This window comes from Dermacentor variabilis, chromosome 6, assembly GCF_050947875.1.
Source record: "Dermacentor variabilis isolate Ectoservices chromosome 6, ASM5094787v1, whole genome shotgun sequence".
Lineage (NCBI taxonomy): Eukaryota > Metazoa > Arthropoda > Arachnida > Ixodida > Ixodidae > Dermacentor > Dermacentor variabilis.
Window position 1 is genome coordinate 35,289,050 of NC_134573.1, and position 15,496 is coordinate 35,304,545.

At 45.8% G+C, this 15,496-nt stretch overlaps 1 protein-coding gene across 1 annotated transcript in view; it reads left to right on the forward strand.

The window, feature by feature from the left end:
* Positions 1-3,663: 3,663 nt before the first annotated feature.
* The window catches only part of LOC142584728 (uncharacterized), a 29,694-nt gene continuing 17,861 nt past the window's right edge, over positions 3,664-15,496 (forward strand). The window contains exons 1-3 of the mRNA XM_075694955.1: positions 3,664-3,788; positions 6,486-6,901; positions 10,879-10,993. Of these exons, the coding sequence (XP_075551070.1) occupies positions 6,519-6,901; positions 10,879-10,993 (498 nt within the window). The 5' untranslated portion in view covers positions 3,664-3,788; positions 6,486-6,518. The remainder of the gene's footprint in view (positions 3,789-6,485; positions 6,902-10,878; positions 10,994-15,496) is intronic.

Below are 15,496 nucleotides of genomic sequence, written 5' to 3' on the forward strand. Positions count from 1 at the left end.
AGTGCGTGTAGTGGTGTAAATTTAGTAGCCGTTTACATAGTGAGATACTGGCGATAGCACGCATATTATAAAAAAGAAATTTCACTGCAGTATGTCAAAAATAGTTTGCGATATGCTCTTGCATTCTTTCTTCATTATTTATATTTTCAGATAGCCCATAGAGTCTTTAATAAAGCATATAGTCATAATGGTATTTTAAGGCACCGACGTAATTTCAGACAAGACTCCTCAACGATAAAGCGGTGTCATGTGCAGGAGAAATTGTAAAAAAAGACTATAGCAGCGGAAAAATAAATCAGTGAAGACAAATAAAGCTGATCGTAACCGTACAGAGCAGATGAGTGGACTGGGCTACCTCTACGCATAGCGATGTGCTAGAAGGTGTACAGAAAAGATTTGAATCATTTATTTATGGTCAACCACACTCATCAGCGGTTTCCGGCTGGTTGTAAATGCTTCCGCACGCCTGACACGCTTCCTGTCCGTCATCGCCATAAAGAAACTCGGGTAAATGCTTTTATAGGGTCAATATAATATAATGAGGTGCGCAATTTGTGGAATACCTCTTCTGATTGGCTGGAAGAAAATAACAGATATAAACGCTACAGTATTACGATGTTATGTTGGTGAAACGAGTCAGTCTACATGCTGGCGCCATGCCTTCTGGACAGTACACGCAGCCACGGCTTCCTTGAAAAAATCACCAGTCTTGAACATATATTGTTGCTCCGAAGCCATTCAAGGCTGTAAAGCAGAGGGCTTTCATAGCGGACTTGACTATATGTCAAAGAAAGCCATCTTGATGCCGTAGCTTCATATTTTTATGTCTAAGAAAATGTACAGAATTTTATACATAATCAAAACTTCATTGTGTGGAGAGAGAGAGAAATTTATTTACAGAAAGGCAGAGAGGTCGGCCTGAGCTATAACTTGCTCTGGCCTGCTACTCTACTCTGGGGAAAAGGGACGGGGAGGGAAAGGGCTGATGAATGATGATGGTATAAGGAAGAGATGCGTATATACAAATTCACAGAGTTGTGGTATCTCTAAAGGCGTGCGTCCAGCCCAGTGGCTTGGAGAAAAGCTACAGCGGCTCTTGTGACCAGGGCTGCGCTGGTTGCATTAGGCCAAGGACCTAAAAGAAACTCGTCCGAAAGCGGTCGCTCATGGATGTTTGCTATGGAAGAGACAAGTTGCTGTCGTTCTTGCGCGTACGCGGGACACACGCAAAATATATGTTCAAGTGTTTCTGGCACCTCACAGCATTCACAGTTTGGGCTAGTATCACTGGCACCTATCATATTTCTATAACGGTTGGTGAATGCGACACCAAGGCGAATCCGGTGCACCATGCTCGTGTGGTTTCTATTGAACTTTTGAGGCATACGAAATCGCATTTCTTGGTCCCATTTGTGTAATCGCTTGTGTCGTCGATCAGGTTGGGCCCAGTGTTCCAACGTAGAGTTGTGGTTTACGCGACGAAGTAGGGCGTTTGTGTCTGTTCGTGAGAACGGAATGCGTACTTCACAAGCATTATCTAAAGCAGTTTTTGCTTCAGCGTCTGCCTGTTCGTTCCCTATCACGCCACAGTGTGACGGTATCCACTGAAAGGTGACATTGTGGCCATTTCTAGTTGCGTGGTCGAGATACTCTGTAATTTCTATAGCCATAGAATGATACGGGCCCCGTCTGAGGACACAGTCAATCGTTTGCAGAGCTGGCTTGCAATCGCAGAATATCGTCCATGCGTGAGGACGCTCCTCGGAGAGAAATCGAAGTGCTTCCCGGATAGCAACAAGTTCTGCGGCAGTTGATGTTGAGCTATGGTCTAGTTTAAACCGGCGAGCGATGATCATATGTGGAATGACGAAGGCTGCAGTGGTGGCATATGGTGTGACAGAGCCATCGGTATACACATGTACAGTATCTCCGTACTCTGTAGAAATGTGCAACAAGGTGAGTTGCCTGAGGCCAATAGATGCAACGAAAGACTTTTTAGTAATTCCAGGGATCTGCAATGTAACGACAGGTTTAGGCAGAACCCACGGGGGTGTTCTCGGAATACAGGCGGGAGAGAATCTCGACGGCAAAACACTCTGATGCCGCGATATAGTCATTGAAAAGCTGGAACCTGGGTGTGTGGTAGGGAGCGATGACAGAGGATGGTGCCTGTGTCGGGTCAACACGCGGAGGTACATTCGAAGAGGCTCGCAGAGCAAGTACACCCGAATAGGACAAGCACGAGCTTCCGCTATTGTTCCATTGGTTGACGTGCATCGTGGGAGGCCCAAACATGTGCGCAATGCCTGAGCTTGAATGCTCTCGAGCGCGCGCACACAACTAAGTCCCATGCTTGAGAGTGTCCATGCTTGAGGAGTAAGTAATGACGCTAATGCTGATATTTTCTCGCTAAAGAAAATTTGCCTTTCTGACAAAATACTGCAGAGTGAACTATGTACAGAAAATCGAGTATGCGTACAATTAACTGATATGGCTGTGATGGGATTTTACAGCGAACGTGTTAGCCTCTCGCTGTCGGCATTTTTCGAAGTTATGTCCGCTCCCAAAAATGTGGGCCGATCCCGGAGGCAGTGCAATGCGGGGCCGACCCGCGGAGGATGTGAAGCTCGCTTTACGCACTCAGCAAAGCGAAGCGAGCAGTGCATACATTCTTTGGAATCACGCATGCAACATACAGAACAGCATACATTTCAATAAAGAAGGAGCAGAGAACATCCGAACCAAATAATTGATGATAAGGCACTCCTGATGAAAAATGCGACGCACGAAACGCTCCCCGCCTATGTTTCCCGGTAAAGATTACTCTTGCGCAAGCTGCCACGGCGACAGCAGCTTCCGACGGGAGGATTGACGTCACTAAGCTTTCTTGTATAAAAGAAGCCGCCGAGCAACTTATATTTTTTGCCGCACCGCTATGGGCAGGCAACACATGGTCTCCGAACACATGGTTTCGCCTCCCCGAGGAGCAGCGTGAATACTAGGAAGGGTAAAGGAAAAAAGAAATGGCAATACGACAAGCGGCAGCGCGCTGGGAAAATTACAATTACTACCATTACTACCACTACTCTAAATGACCATTACTACAATTACTCTAAAGCAATGAAGCACTGAATACCTGCCTCAGCAGTTGTAGTGGTGGATTTCATGGCCGGAATGGCGAGTCAGTTTTCTTTAGCGAAAGCCACGTCACTTGATCCGCTGCGGAGAGGCGTCGCAGCGGCGCTCGCTCGAGCCTGGTCGCCATAGAGGAAGGAAAAAGGTAGGAGGGCGCGTACCCCAACGCGATTGAAGCCGAACCTGGTGACCTAACACGTGATCACACGACAAAGTGCGCGGTTGGTTTTATTGCTCTCGCTCTGCAGGCAGAAAGCCACGGCAGGGCAGCTGTACAAGCGCGCACCAAATAAAAATTAGCGGTGGTTTAATTCATGTAAACCTAGTTATCACGAGCGAAAGCCTGTTTTGCTTGGTTTTGCAAAGACCGCATTGAAATCTCTGAAGTCTCCTTCTGCTTGTTTTTCGTGTAGCTGAACGATGGCAGCAGCAACGCTTCCGCGCTTGGAAGCTGCCATATAACGTGCTTATCAGGCCTCCCTTTGCCCCGTTGTTTCAGCGGGCAACTTTGCTTCGCAGCCTGCCGTCGAGCTACATCCACTGCATTCGGCCAGCGGCTTGCGCCGAAGCGCACGCACGGACGGCGCGCCAGCCCTGGCGAGGCGGCGCGTTGGTCACATCTGGTTACGTTGGCTGCGCCATGGCATCGAACGGTCAGTTGAACTATAAACGCTGTTGTTCCCGCCAACGTGACGTGACGTGTGCTCACGCTCACGCTACGTTGGACTGTATTTAACCCTTTAACCTCGCTCCGAGCGAGTGCAGCTGCGACGCCTCTCCGCAGCGGATCACGTGGCGTGACGCCACACATGCCACACTTGCGCTTTGGCCGCTCAAGGACATTGCGACGAGATTAATGACACTGCGAGACATGGCGCAATAGAGCTTTCGCTGTAAAACTGCTAGCGTAGCTACTGGGAACCAACGTCGCAGCAAATCACGATTCTTGCTTCGCGATTAGACTTTGGCGAAGTTAGGCTTTGTTAGACTTTGGCTTCACAAGGCGCTCGCTTACCAAGGCCGGCTGAGTGACGTCATGCTCCCTCCTACATTTTTCCTTCCCCCATACTCGTCGCTGTGTAACACGTGACTAGGCGAGAGTTTAAATGGTGACGTAGCGTGAGCGAGCGCACGCGGTACGTCGCGTTGGCGAGAACAGTAGCGTCTTTCTTCTCTGTAGCAGCAGCGTGTTCAGGACCCCAAACAGCTTCCTGCTCTGCAATTCTGAGAGTCAAGTTAGCCAAGAAAATTTGAATGTTGTGACGAACATCATAATTACTTTAATTACATGATTGTTTTCTTTCTCGGGGTGTCTATTATAACTCTATATGGGACTTCAAATTTGCTGAGATTACGTCATCAAACTTTTGCGCCTAGTTATTACCCGCATCTGCTGAATCAGGACACTGCTCTCGCGTCTGCTTTCACATAATAATGAAAAAGCCTGCCCAGGTCTGTAAACATGTCACATGAGTTGGTACATCATTAGAGCTGCTTCCTTCTGACATCATCGCCGAATATTGCATACGCGGTCTTTGATATGCCCCGCGTCAGGCGAAGTTGGATTTTCTAGAAAACGACCCCTATCCCTAAGTGCAGATATCAAGGTCAGCAGGGTAAGGGGAAGAAAGTTGGGCATCTAGCGTTTAAACACGCCCAATATAACTGGCTTTAATACATCACGTCCATGACCCGCTTCTAGGTCTGCAATTGCTGCAGCGCATGCAGGCAGCAACATCATAGCCTTCGAGATGGGTTTGGACTACTCGGAGGGAGTCGCCACTGGGACGTGAATTTTACCTGCGCTTATCAGTATTGTTTCCAGAGCGAGGCGCCAGATGAATAGGAAGTCTCGTCTGGCACCAGCCTAGTGTAAATTTACTCTGTGCGGTATCACTGTATTGCATACTGCATGGTTGCTGCGCTTTCATTGGCTTCTTCGACGAAAGCTGGCTTTCCCCTTTTCGAAATCAGATAATTGGAGATGCCATTCACTGTCACTCTCGCGCACACGTTATCGGCTCAGAAGCTTATGGCTTCTTAAAAGCTAACTTGGACACCATCAGGAAAAAGTCGATTTCGCTTTTAGGCGAGAATATGTCCGGATGTCGTGGGCACTGAGTGCAAAATTGCTGGAATTTGTTGTAATAGAAGTTACAGAATTTATTCCCTGCCTCGGGGAAGTTATTGAATTCTGTTTTAAAGTATGAGCTATTTGGCATCAGGTAAGTGGGCAACACAGCAGAAGCAGCAGCATCTACGGTCAGGCAAGTCTAGGTGGGCTCGCTATACTGCACTTTAAAGTTGAATCACATGACCGATGCTGCGATCGAATGGATTTGACTGGGTAGTCGCAAAACACAACATTGAGTTTTCTTGGGTCTTGGTGTCTTGGTGGGCAGGTACGCAATAGTTATGCTGCGAAACCTTGTGCAGAAGATGAACGGTTGTATAGCATATATTGAGCCACCAAAGCTTCGCTTGATATATAGTCCAAAATTGGCGTTGAACCTGAATATTTTCAATGACATTAGCATTGTTTAGAAACTAGACCGTGTTTGTGGTATGTAACTAGCCTCTTTCACGTACCCTGTGACCTAAATTGTCTACTAGCTTGGGCCATTACGTATGTGCTGCCTTGCCGAGCAGACAGCGTGCAGGACTGGTAGTGCCAGAAGAGACAACTTGCTGCTGGCTGCTGTGTGGCCGAGTAGAAAGTGGGCTCTCTCGGTATGCGTCCGAACAGACAACTCCGGTACTGAGACGGTGTGGTGCAGTGCGAAGTGGGACAGGGGACAAAGAAAAAAACGAGGACGAGCTCCTGTGTCCCCTATCCCGCTTCGCGCTGCACCACACATGGAAGACCAACCCGCCCAAAAGCTTCCGCCACTGCGTATGTGATTATGGTATGCGCCCATTCCTAGGCTACTCCACAGGATTAGGTACGCCAAAGCGACACAAGCAGTATATAGATAAAGACATGTAAAAGAGTATACGCAATAAAATTATGAAAGACTACGGAGGCCCGCACCCGACGAGCCGCCAATGTCGCACCACCTATACGGACACAGAGAATTCATAATACTCAATGACCATGTAAAACATATCATCACCAATTACACCATCCTCATAGTAGCGGCTGCTAATCGAGCTGATGGAAGCGCCAATTGTGTGCTCAGGATGGATGCCCCGCAAATAAATTTTTTTCATTGCGTCTTCATCTCTCTCTCTGTCTGAGCTATCCGGCAAGAAAGCAGTAGCAACAGCCATTGTCAGCAAAGTCCGCCAACGTTCGCTAAAAGAGGTTCCCTTCAATACTGCACGCGCCATGTATATTCACTGTGTTACAGAAGAAGCAGAAGAAGAAGACGATCGGCTTCACGATGTCTGCCAGTTTTGTTCCGGAGCCTTCCTTAGCTCAAGGACAGACGAGGACTTCCATCGCTGGCTCGAAGACAGCGCGAGCTGCCCTGTACGTTGGACTGGTGGCGTCCGCCGGCACCGTCGTGTTGTTCGCGTGCTACTTTGTGGCAGGCGAGCAACAGCAGAAGTCGTTCTGCTGCTCTGACGTCATGCAGCTGCTTGCGTCCATCTCCAACAGGAGCGTCGACCCGTGCTCGAACTTCGTGGATTTTGCCTGCTACCGCGTCAAGCATCTGGACCAGAACAAGCTCGGCATGGACGCAGTGGAGACTGCAGTCGTGCGTCCCGCTTTGCGAGGTCAGCTCAAGATGGCTGCCGCCAACCGATTGCACACACACCACAGGTACTAGCGGCATCTTCGAAGCCTCTGTTTTACGACTATGCCTGTTACATGCCGACTGCGCGAGCCGTTTTGATCACCGCAGAGAACAGATTACCTGGAGACTGAGGCCGTGTCGCCACTTGTTATGACTGGCTCAGGCACTATGATTGGCTGCGATTGGCGTTTATATGATTATCCTTTTGTAGCCTCTTCATAAATACGGTTGTTAGACTCGGACACCGAGGGGATGCACCGGGCAAACTAGAAAAAGGAAACAACGTATATCACACCGGACCATGAACATGACCTGAGTGGCGAAAAGACAATACGTACATATGGTACAATTAAAAGAATAATTTTGTTCACTTTGAGAAAAAAATTGTAAAAAAAATTAGGAAAATTCCACCTTCTGCGTTGCCATGTCTCATATGTGTTAATTTGAGCTGTTGGATTGTGTAGCATGTGATTGCAGAGTGCTTAGCCGCTGGGGCACCTAATTCTTAGTATTGTATGGATTTTTAAAGATAACTAGGTAATAATACCTCGGTAAACTATACAAAAGTGCATCGAGGTCGGTGTGCTAGTTTTGAATACACGCACACTTGATATCAGCGCAGAAAACGACGTCAACATGATGAGGACACGACAAGCCCCGCCTAACTGAGGTTTATTAAAAGCATCACACAAGCACAACAAGACACATCCTCTGCATGCACATGCGATTAAGGTACGTTATGGGATAACTCAGTAAGCAGCTGCTTCTTCTAATCTAACAAGATGATTCAGATAAACAAAGGTCATGCTGTCCTTGTGTTCTTGGAAGTTGCATGGTACTTTGATTTTGAAGGCAGTAACGACACCTTGCGTGTTTCCGCAGAACTATTACGTCAAAACTCTGGCCTTTGCTTCTGAGTTGTTGATAAATTCGACTTCGCCTGCCATCTACTAGCCGCCTGGTTAGCTGAGATGATAGAGCAGCTGCCCCGGAAAGGCGGTGGTTGCGGGTTCGAGTCCCGGACCAGTACGAATTTTTCTTCAACTGCGAAGCTTTTCTTTCGAGGAACCCGTATGGGTCTCCTCTGTAGCACTTAGCTACGTTCGGGGGGATGTCTCATTTTTCCTTTATTAATTATTTCCCTCACCTTGCGCGTTTCCGCAGAACTATTACGTCACGACAGATGGTGTGGTTTTATGGGTTCATGCAGTGCTAAACGTAATTCCAAACTCATTAGCAACATTGCTTCTGTCTTGTTGGATATTCCTTATGCCTCGTGATACGTCTGCACACCCGATTAGCCGTGGATGTGCGAGAATCGCCCATATGCTGAAGGATGCCATCATTCGCAGACAGAGATGCAACTGGCTGACTTCACTAGGAGTTTTGCATTGCTTTGATGTGTTGTCACCTACCGCATATAAAAACAGCGTTTGCCTTCTTTCGCATTCTCGCAACTGAATTACGCGAAGTAGCCAGAGAATGAAGCAAAGCTAAGCAGGGAGGTTTACACGAAGTTGCATCTCAGAATAATGTCTTGCCTCGCTACCCGCATAGTACCTACCAAACCACCCGTACGGAACGTACTGTCACCGCCCGAGGCCAACATAGCAAGAAAAAAAAAGAATGTTGCTTGATTAACGACATAGCTTGTCAATAAATGCAAAGGAAACACCGATTCCGAATCTAAATTACGAGTTATTTACTTGCCTTGCTCGTGTGTCGGTGCTCATTGTACGTTCCCGTGGGAACACACAATTCACGGTGCCCCACAATTAGTAGCAGTTTTCAGGATTTATTGAACGGCAGAAGAAACTTCCCAACAACCGCTATAATAAAAACAAACGACGAAATAGCTCTCGGCGCACTTGCCGCAGGGCCTACTCCCCTTCTGTTTCTTTTTACTTCATTCTTTTTTATTTGGTGATGGCGCCCCGAAATTACACCGATCATTCCGATCGGTGCGAGGCGCGACTACCTGCGACTGCGACGGAAATCGCACCCTCTGAGACAAACTTCAGCGTCCGTAAACAATACGTAAAGTACATTTGCCAGATTAACGTAAGTTGATAAAACTGAAGTTTAAACAGCGCGAAAAGATTGTGACAACAACGAATACCTTGCCACAACACGTGTCAAAGCGTACGTAAGTCACAAAAAACCCATTAGCTTAAGTAACATATGCAGTCAGGACAGGACAACGCTATTTCTTTAAATTCTTAAGCCATTTACGCTATCTCCCGAGCGCCATTCTAAAACAATAAACGTAGTCACTTCACGAAGTGATAGTTCCCAACTTCTGGCTGCCTTTATTGAAGCTTCGTGGATGCGCGGCACTTGTTTCATAAATGCAGCGCGTCGACACAAGGACACATGTGGCACACAGCTCTTGCGTTGTTAGGTCTATGGGGTGAGTTAACAAAAACCGACGTGCTAAGTTCTCGTAAATAAGCATTGCAGACGAGCAGTTCCCCTTCTCCAGTGGACACGACACGTGTACGGGCCAGCCGAAGTGCGTTTAGGCGCGATCCTCACAAGACAACAGTGGTTTTATTCCAAAAAAATCTCGTGCACACGCTACGCTACCAAACTACACCCGTCTCGAACCCATAACACTCAGATATGAAAAATCCGGGAGACAAAATCGTTCATGCTTTTTAACGTTAAGTTCTGTGACTAAGAGTTGTACAACGTCATTACTATGCATTACGAGCCCAGAAAGTGACCATTGCCGCGAGCACAGGTTGGAAAGCAAAGTCACAGAAACGAACTAGTGAGGCGTTCAAGTCTAGCTGTTTATTGTGGAAATCTCACATTGCGGTTTGTGCGTGCGTACAAGGGGCGGAAAGTCGCTATTGCTCAGAGATCGCCCCATATTTGAAATCATTCTCTCCTAGAGCAGCGTGCCTCCACAGGGGTCACAGCCATTTTTTCTTGAGAACATATTTCTCTGGAACGTATCAAGCATGACTGAAGTTGCTGAGGCCAATTAGTTGGAAGTCTATGCGATTGCTGCAATGAGGTGACAATGGTTGCTGGTTTATGGTGCACAACACGGACATGCATTTGATTCCTTCTTTCTCGCAAAAATCCTGCTCGGTGGACTACGACTGCCGTAGCCCGTGGCCGCGAACTGCATTTTGCGTAGATAAGGCGTGCGTATAGTGTTCTGTGTTTGCAGTTTGTCCAGATGCAGTCATATTGCAGTTACAAACGTCCCTTCTTTTGCAAATATCTCCACAAATATCCAGGATGGCGCTGGCATGGTGCTTCGTTAGAGCGCTGGTAGCCAATCTCTGTGAGGAGGGCGCCCTCTTAATTATCCCTCATACCCCGTCAGCGGTGCCCTCCCGTAAGATGGCAGCACCGTATGTCCTCGTCCCCGATAGTGGTAGTAAAACGGGGTATGAAGAGCTGGCCTGTCGACGACCATGAAACTTAGTGGCAAAGACGACGGCAGCAGGACATGACATTAGCACTAGGACGACAGGCACACAAAACGAAAAGTCTCGATCTCAGCTGCTGTCACAATAAAAGCGACGCAAGTGCACCTAAAGACGCTTACATAGAAATGCTTTCTTTTTTCTATACTGGGTACGGACACAAGCCTCCCTGGCTGGTAATGTCTGGTTTCCTATGTGAAAGGACGATCAACGCTTGTTGTATTTCGTTTAATGATCTAAATAGGGCTTTTCAACATTACAGAGGCTCACAGCGAACAACTGAACAGCATCCGTCTGTCTTTTTTGTGTCGTCAGCCTTTGTGCTGCCAGAAAGCACTGTTTGTTTAATTACACAGGTATATATCATCCTGCCCTAGACATCATTCTGCTGTTTCATTTTGTGAGCATTAGAACGGCAGCCCCATCTAACGACGGTGAACACCCGTATATCGGCTGCCATCAACAGCCGGTTGTCCACTTGCTGTCGAAGCAGATAAATTTCATCCTTGTCACGACTGAAAGAATCGCCGATTTCCTCATGTCAGACGCGCTTATTGCAGGAGCTGCCTCGCTGCCTTTGTTGAAGGAGCGCTGTCTCCGGAGAACGCCATCCGCTTCGTCCTGTCCATGTTCCGCGACTGGTCTGGTAGCGCTGAACGCATAGACCTCCTCAAGGTGAGAGATCATCCTGTAAAGAAAAAAAAAAAACATTCCCATGTGTAGTAAAGGTAATTTATTAATAAAACGGATACATTACCCAGTGAAATTTTAGAGCTGCACCGTGCCAGTGTAAAAAGGAAAGCAGTTCCACGAAGTAATTTTGTGTATAACAGGTCTGAGAAGCTGCCAATTGGCGTACGGGATCACTTAATTGCAATTATTGACGTAGTAATTGGCGTAGCACATTTGCGTGATATAATGTGGTGGCAATAAAATGATGCCCGATATCGCTATAACTTTCTGTGTGCTTGAAATTATGAAAACATGAAAACCTTTATTGTTTTGTGTCTTCAATTTCGAGAATATCCCCGTATCAGCAACTTAGTTAAAGTACACGCAATGTTATTTTATAAATATCGCCTTCACAGCCTATAAAGGTCTATGTTAATTGCCACTCTCATTTACGTGATTGAAAAAAGAAGAACTAACGAGCTGGGAAAATGTACAATTCGTTATAAGGAAGATATGCTATACCGCGCATCATTTATAGCGTTAAATACAGACTTATCCCGTTATATTCAAGACAGATTAACAAAAGAATAATAAATACGAGTTACCACAAGGTCTGAATACCTGTCATAGGTCACATGCTGTAATGCGGTTGTCAAAGATCATAAAAGCACAAAGAATGTGCTACACATGGAGGCTGCCTAGCTATCATGCACCGATGTTATTTAAAAAGGCGGTTCATCTTAACGTAAATAAGATGGAATGCCTGTTGTTCGAAGTCCAGTCGAGAAACTAGCAGTATTATTTTCTGCTCTGACACCCAATTAATTAGTTAAATGTTATTATCAAACTTTTTATTATTCGAATCGTCTATATGCCAAATAAGGAGTTGTAGATAATCGCAAGACACGTGAAAATTAAGTGTTTGCAGCAGGGTACGTATGGACACGTGTACTTGTTCATCCTTATCGCGTGGCCGAGTTTCAACATCTAGCTAAGTTATCGATCAGCGAAGGACGCGCGTGAATGTATCGGAAGTTTCTCGAATGTTATCAATGGTTCTATCCGCTGTCTGTTGTTACCGAACCTTGTGTAATCTGATTCCGTGCATGCGCGACCCGAATTGCGTAGTACTTTCTGGAAGACACGCGGGCACCAGCGATTACTCTGGAACCTTGGATGACTAACGTATAAAAGGCGACGTGCTTGACCCGCAGATCAGATTTCGACGATCGCCGACCGTCTTCACTGCTATTGCTGTGATTTGAGTCTAGCTTACCTTTGTGGGCACAAGTTCGCCGAATAAAAAGTTAGATTTGTCATTCACAGTTTTACCGCTGTATTATTCACCCTCAATGTTAGGTGACAATATGCCATGTTTCATTTTCACGGGACAAGAGAGAAAGCCTACGAAATATGAAAAATAATGTGCAAGTACGCGTGCGCATGCATGGGATATATCAGCGCCAAGAGTGTCCGATCATGAACATGAACCATTGCACATGCACGTGTGATAGATGTTTTTGCATTTCTCGACCCGGTAGACACGCGGCTGCCACAGTCGAGAACAGAACCAAGGACTTTATGCTCTTGAGTGCAGCACCGCGGCAATTCGGCCACTAGGGCGGCTGCCTGAATGCTGCGAGAGGGTTTTCGTTACGAGCCAGGTGTCGCAGAAAATCGGGTGTCGGTCCCGACGGCGGCGTCTCCTGCTGGGGAAATCATCTTGAACCACGCGTGGCGCACAGGCGTTACTGAGCTAATTGAATTTGTGAAAGTGAAACGCATCAGGAAATTTGGAAAGTACGATTTACACGCAACCTACAGACATAATAGCGTCGGATCGTAATTTTAACACACGAGAAACACAGTTTTGTTACGTAGAAACTCAAACACAAACCCAGTTTGAAGCGATAGAGTTTTCCAGCTGCCCTTTGAGATCTGTCTTAGTAAACAGCGCGGCTCGCTCGGTTCCTTGCAACACCAAAGAAAAAAAAATAAAATAAAAAAGCTCGCTTTCTTGCATAGCGCTCGCCGCCAACATTTCCAGCGAACCAGTACGGTTACATAAGCTACAGTTGCTGGGAAACGTGAGAAGCAGTCAGGAATCATTGAATGCTATCGCGTTCCACTGTTAAAGGCGAAGCTTAAGCGCTCTCCAAAATTTTTTTTTGCCAAGTTTGCGCTTGTTGTCTACAGCTGGGACAGTGTCTGATGTGGCCAATTATGCGTGGTAGGAAAAGCGGCAGTTAACGTACATAGTCGTTGTGCCTGATTTTGTCCAGGTACGGATCCCAAGCATGTTGCCCGGCAGCGAGACTTCATTTCTTTTTAATGCGCTTCTATTAGGAGCGGAAAGAAGTGCTTGTATATGTGTGAACTGTGGGAAGCCAGTCTCGTAGTATGTATGTATGTATGTATGTATGTATGTATGTATGTATGTATGTATGTATGTATGTATGTATGTATGTATGTATGTATGTATGTATGTATGTATGTATGTATGTATGTATGTATGTATGTATGTATGTATGTATGTATGTATGTATGTATGTATGTATGTATGTATGTATGTATGTATGTATGTATGTATGTATGTATGTATGTATGTATGTATGTATGTATGTATGTATGTATGTATGTATGTATGTATGTATGTATGTATGTATGTATGTATGTATGTATGTATGTATGTATGTATGTATGTATGTATGTATGTATGTATGTATGTATGTATGTATGTATGTATGTATGTATGTATGTATGTATGTATGTATGTATGTATGTATGTATGTATGTATGTATGTATGTATGTATGTATGTATGTATGTATGTATGTATGTATGTATGTATGTATGTATGTATGTATGTATGTATGTATGTACGTACGTACGTACGTACGCATGTATGTATGTATGTCCTCTACTGTTTTTAATCTATATTATTGACGCCTGCGTGTGTAGGGTCCAGAGTTCGAGTCGTTTCTGATGATTGCGTAATTTACCTAACATTATGAATGACACTCACCGCGAATCCCTACAAACTGACCTCAGTGCAGTAAGCACATGGTGCTCATATTGGTTAATGAACCTTAACGTTCGTAAAACAAAACATATGTGTTTCACTCGTCGTACATCTCGTATTCCAAGCACTTACATCTTTAATAGGAATACTGCAGAACTAACAAGAACTTATAAGTACCTTGGGGTGCACCTTCAGTGTGACCTAATATGGCAGCACCATATCCACATCACCCTTCGTCTGCTAACCGCTCACTTGGTCTTCTTAAACGTAACCTCAAACATCCACGAAAGAAAGCTTCCTTATGCTTCTCTAATACGGCTTAAAATTGAATACGCGTCGATTTGGCAACCCGATCAGGCCTACGTTATCACTCACATCGAATCCTTGCAGAGTCATGCTGTTAGTTTCATTTTTTCCCGACTACTCATCCTATAGGAGCGCCTCAGAACTAAAAATGCGTGCCGAACTGGAAGACCTATCGTATCACTGTAAACTTGTTCGTTTAACACTTTTCCATAGGCTTCATCACCATCCATCCCTTCAGAACAATTTTGTAAGTCACCTCATGCCATCTTTCCACGACGTGATCATTCTTTCAAAGTTAAACGTGTAAAGTGCCATCCGTCCTCTCATGGCAACTCATTCATTCCTCGCACGATCATACAGTGGAACAATTTGCCATCGGGCATCGCGGCAGAAACTGACACAAAGAATTGCAAGGTTTACTTCGTTGTGATAAAAATGTGTTATAACATTTTGTTCATTGTAATTTGCTTCATCCTTTCCTTTGGTATTAGGCTTTATGTTCTCACTGCTGTTTTTTATTGTTGCTCTTTCTAATATGGAAAACGTTAATAAGGATTGTATCGCCCCCCCCCCCCTTGCCCGTGAGGGCCTTTAAGGGCAACATGAATGAATAAAGAAAGCCTGCTCTAGCTACGGTGGTCTGCAGCTCCGCACCACCGTCAGTTGCGCGTCGCTCTTCGAAGAGGCGGGACGTGTGTCGAGTGAGCTACTGAACAACACTTGTGCAACGAGGTGAACGCAGTTTAAGTCAGCTATCCGTGACCTCAAAGAGGTGCGACGTAACGATAACGCATTTCTCTCGCCCTTGCCGCCAAATGGCCATTGAATGCTTTTCGAGCAGTTGCTTTTAGCTGATGTTCGCTCGTTAGCTCAGCGCGCTTTGGTGACTGTAGATAATGCGCAATAATTGTGAGAGAGAGAAAATGGGACATCCATCCAATCGTAGCATTTGCTTATTGTCTCATTTTGTCTTTATTAATCAGTTCTCTTCAGCTCGCCGTTTTCCGCAGAACTGTTACGTCAGTAATTGTCAGAGAGGTAAGACCAGTGTCGGTAGGAATTTTCCAGGTAAACGGATGGAATCTGTCAAAGCTGAGAAGAGAAAATGGCAATGTGGTGCGAGTTGCAAGAGTCTTAAGGTGAAATAAAGCCAAAGTTAAATTAATCTTGTAGAAAAAA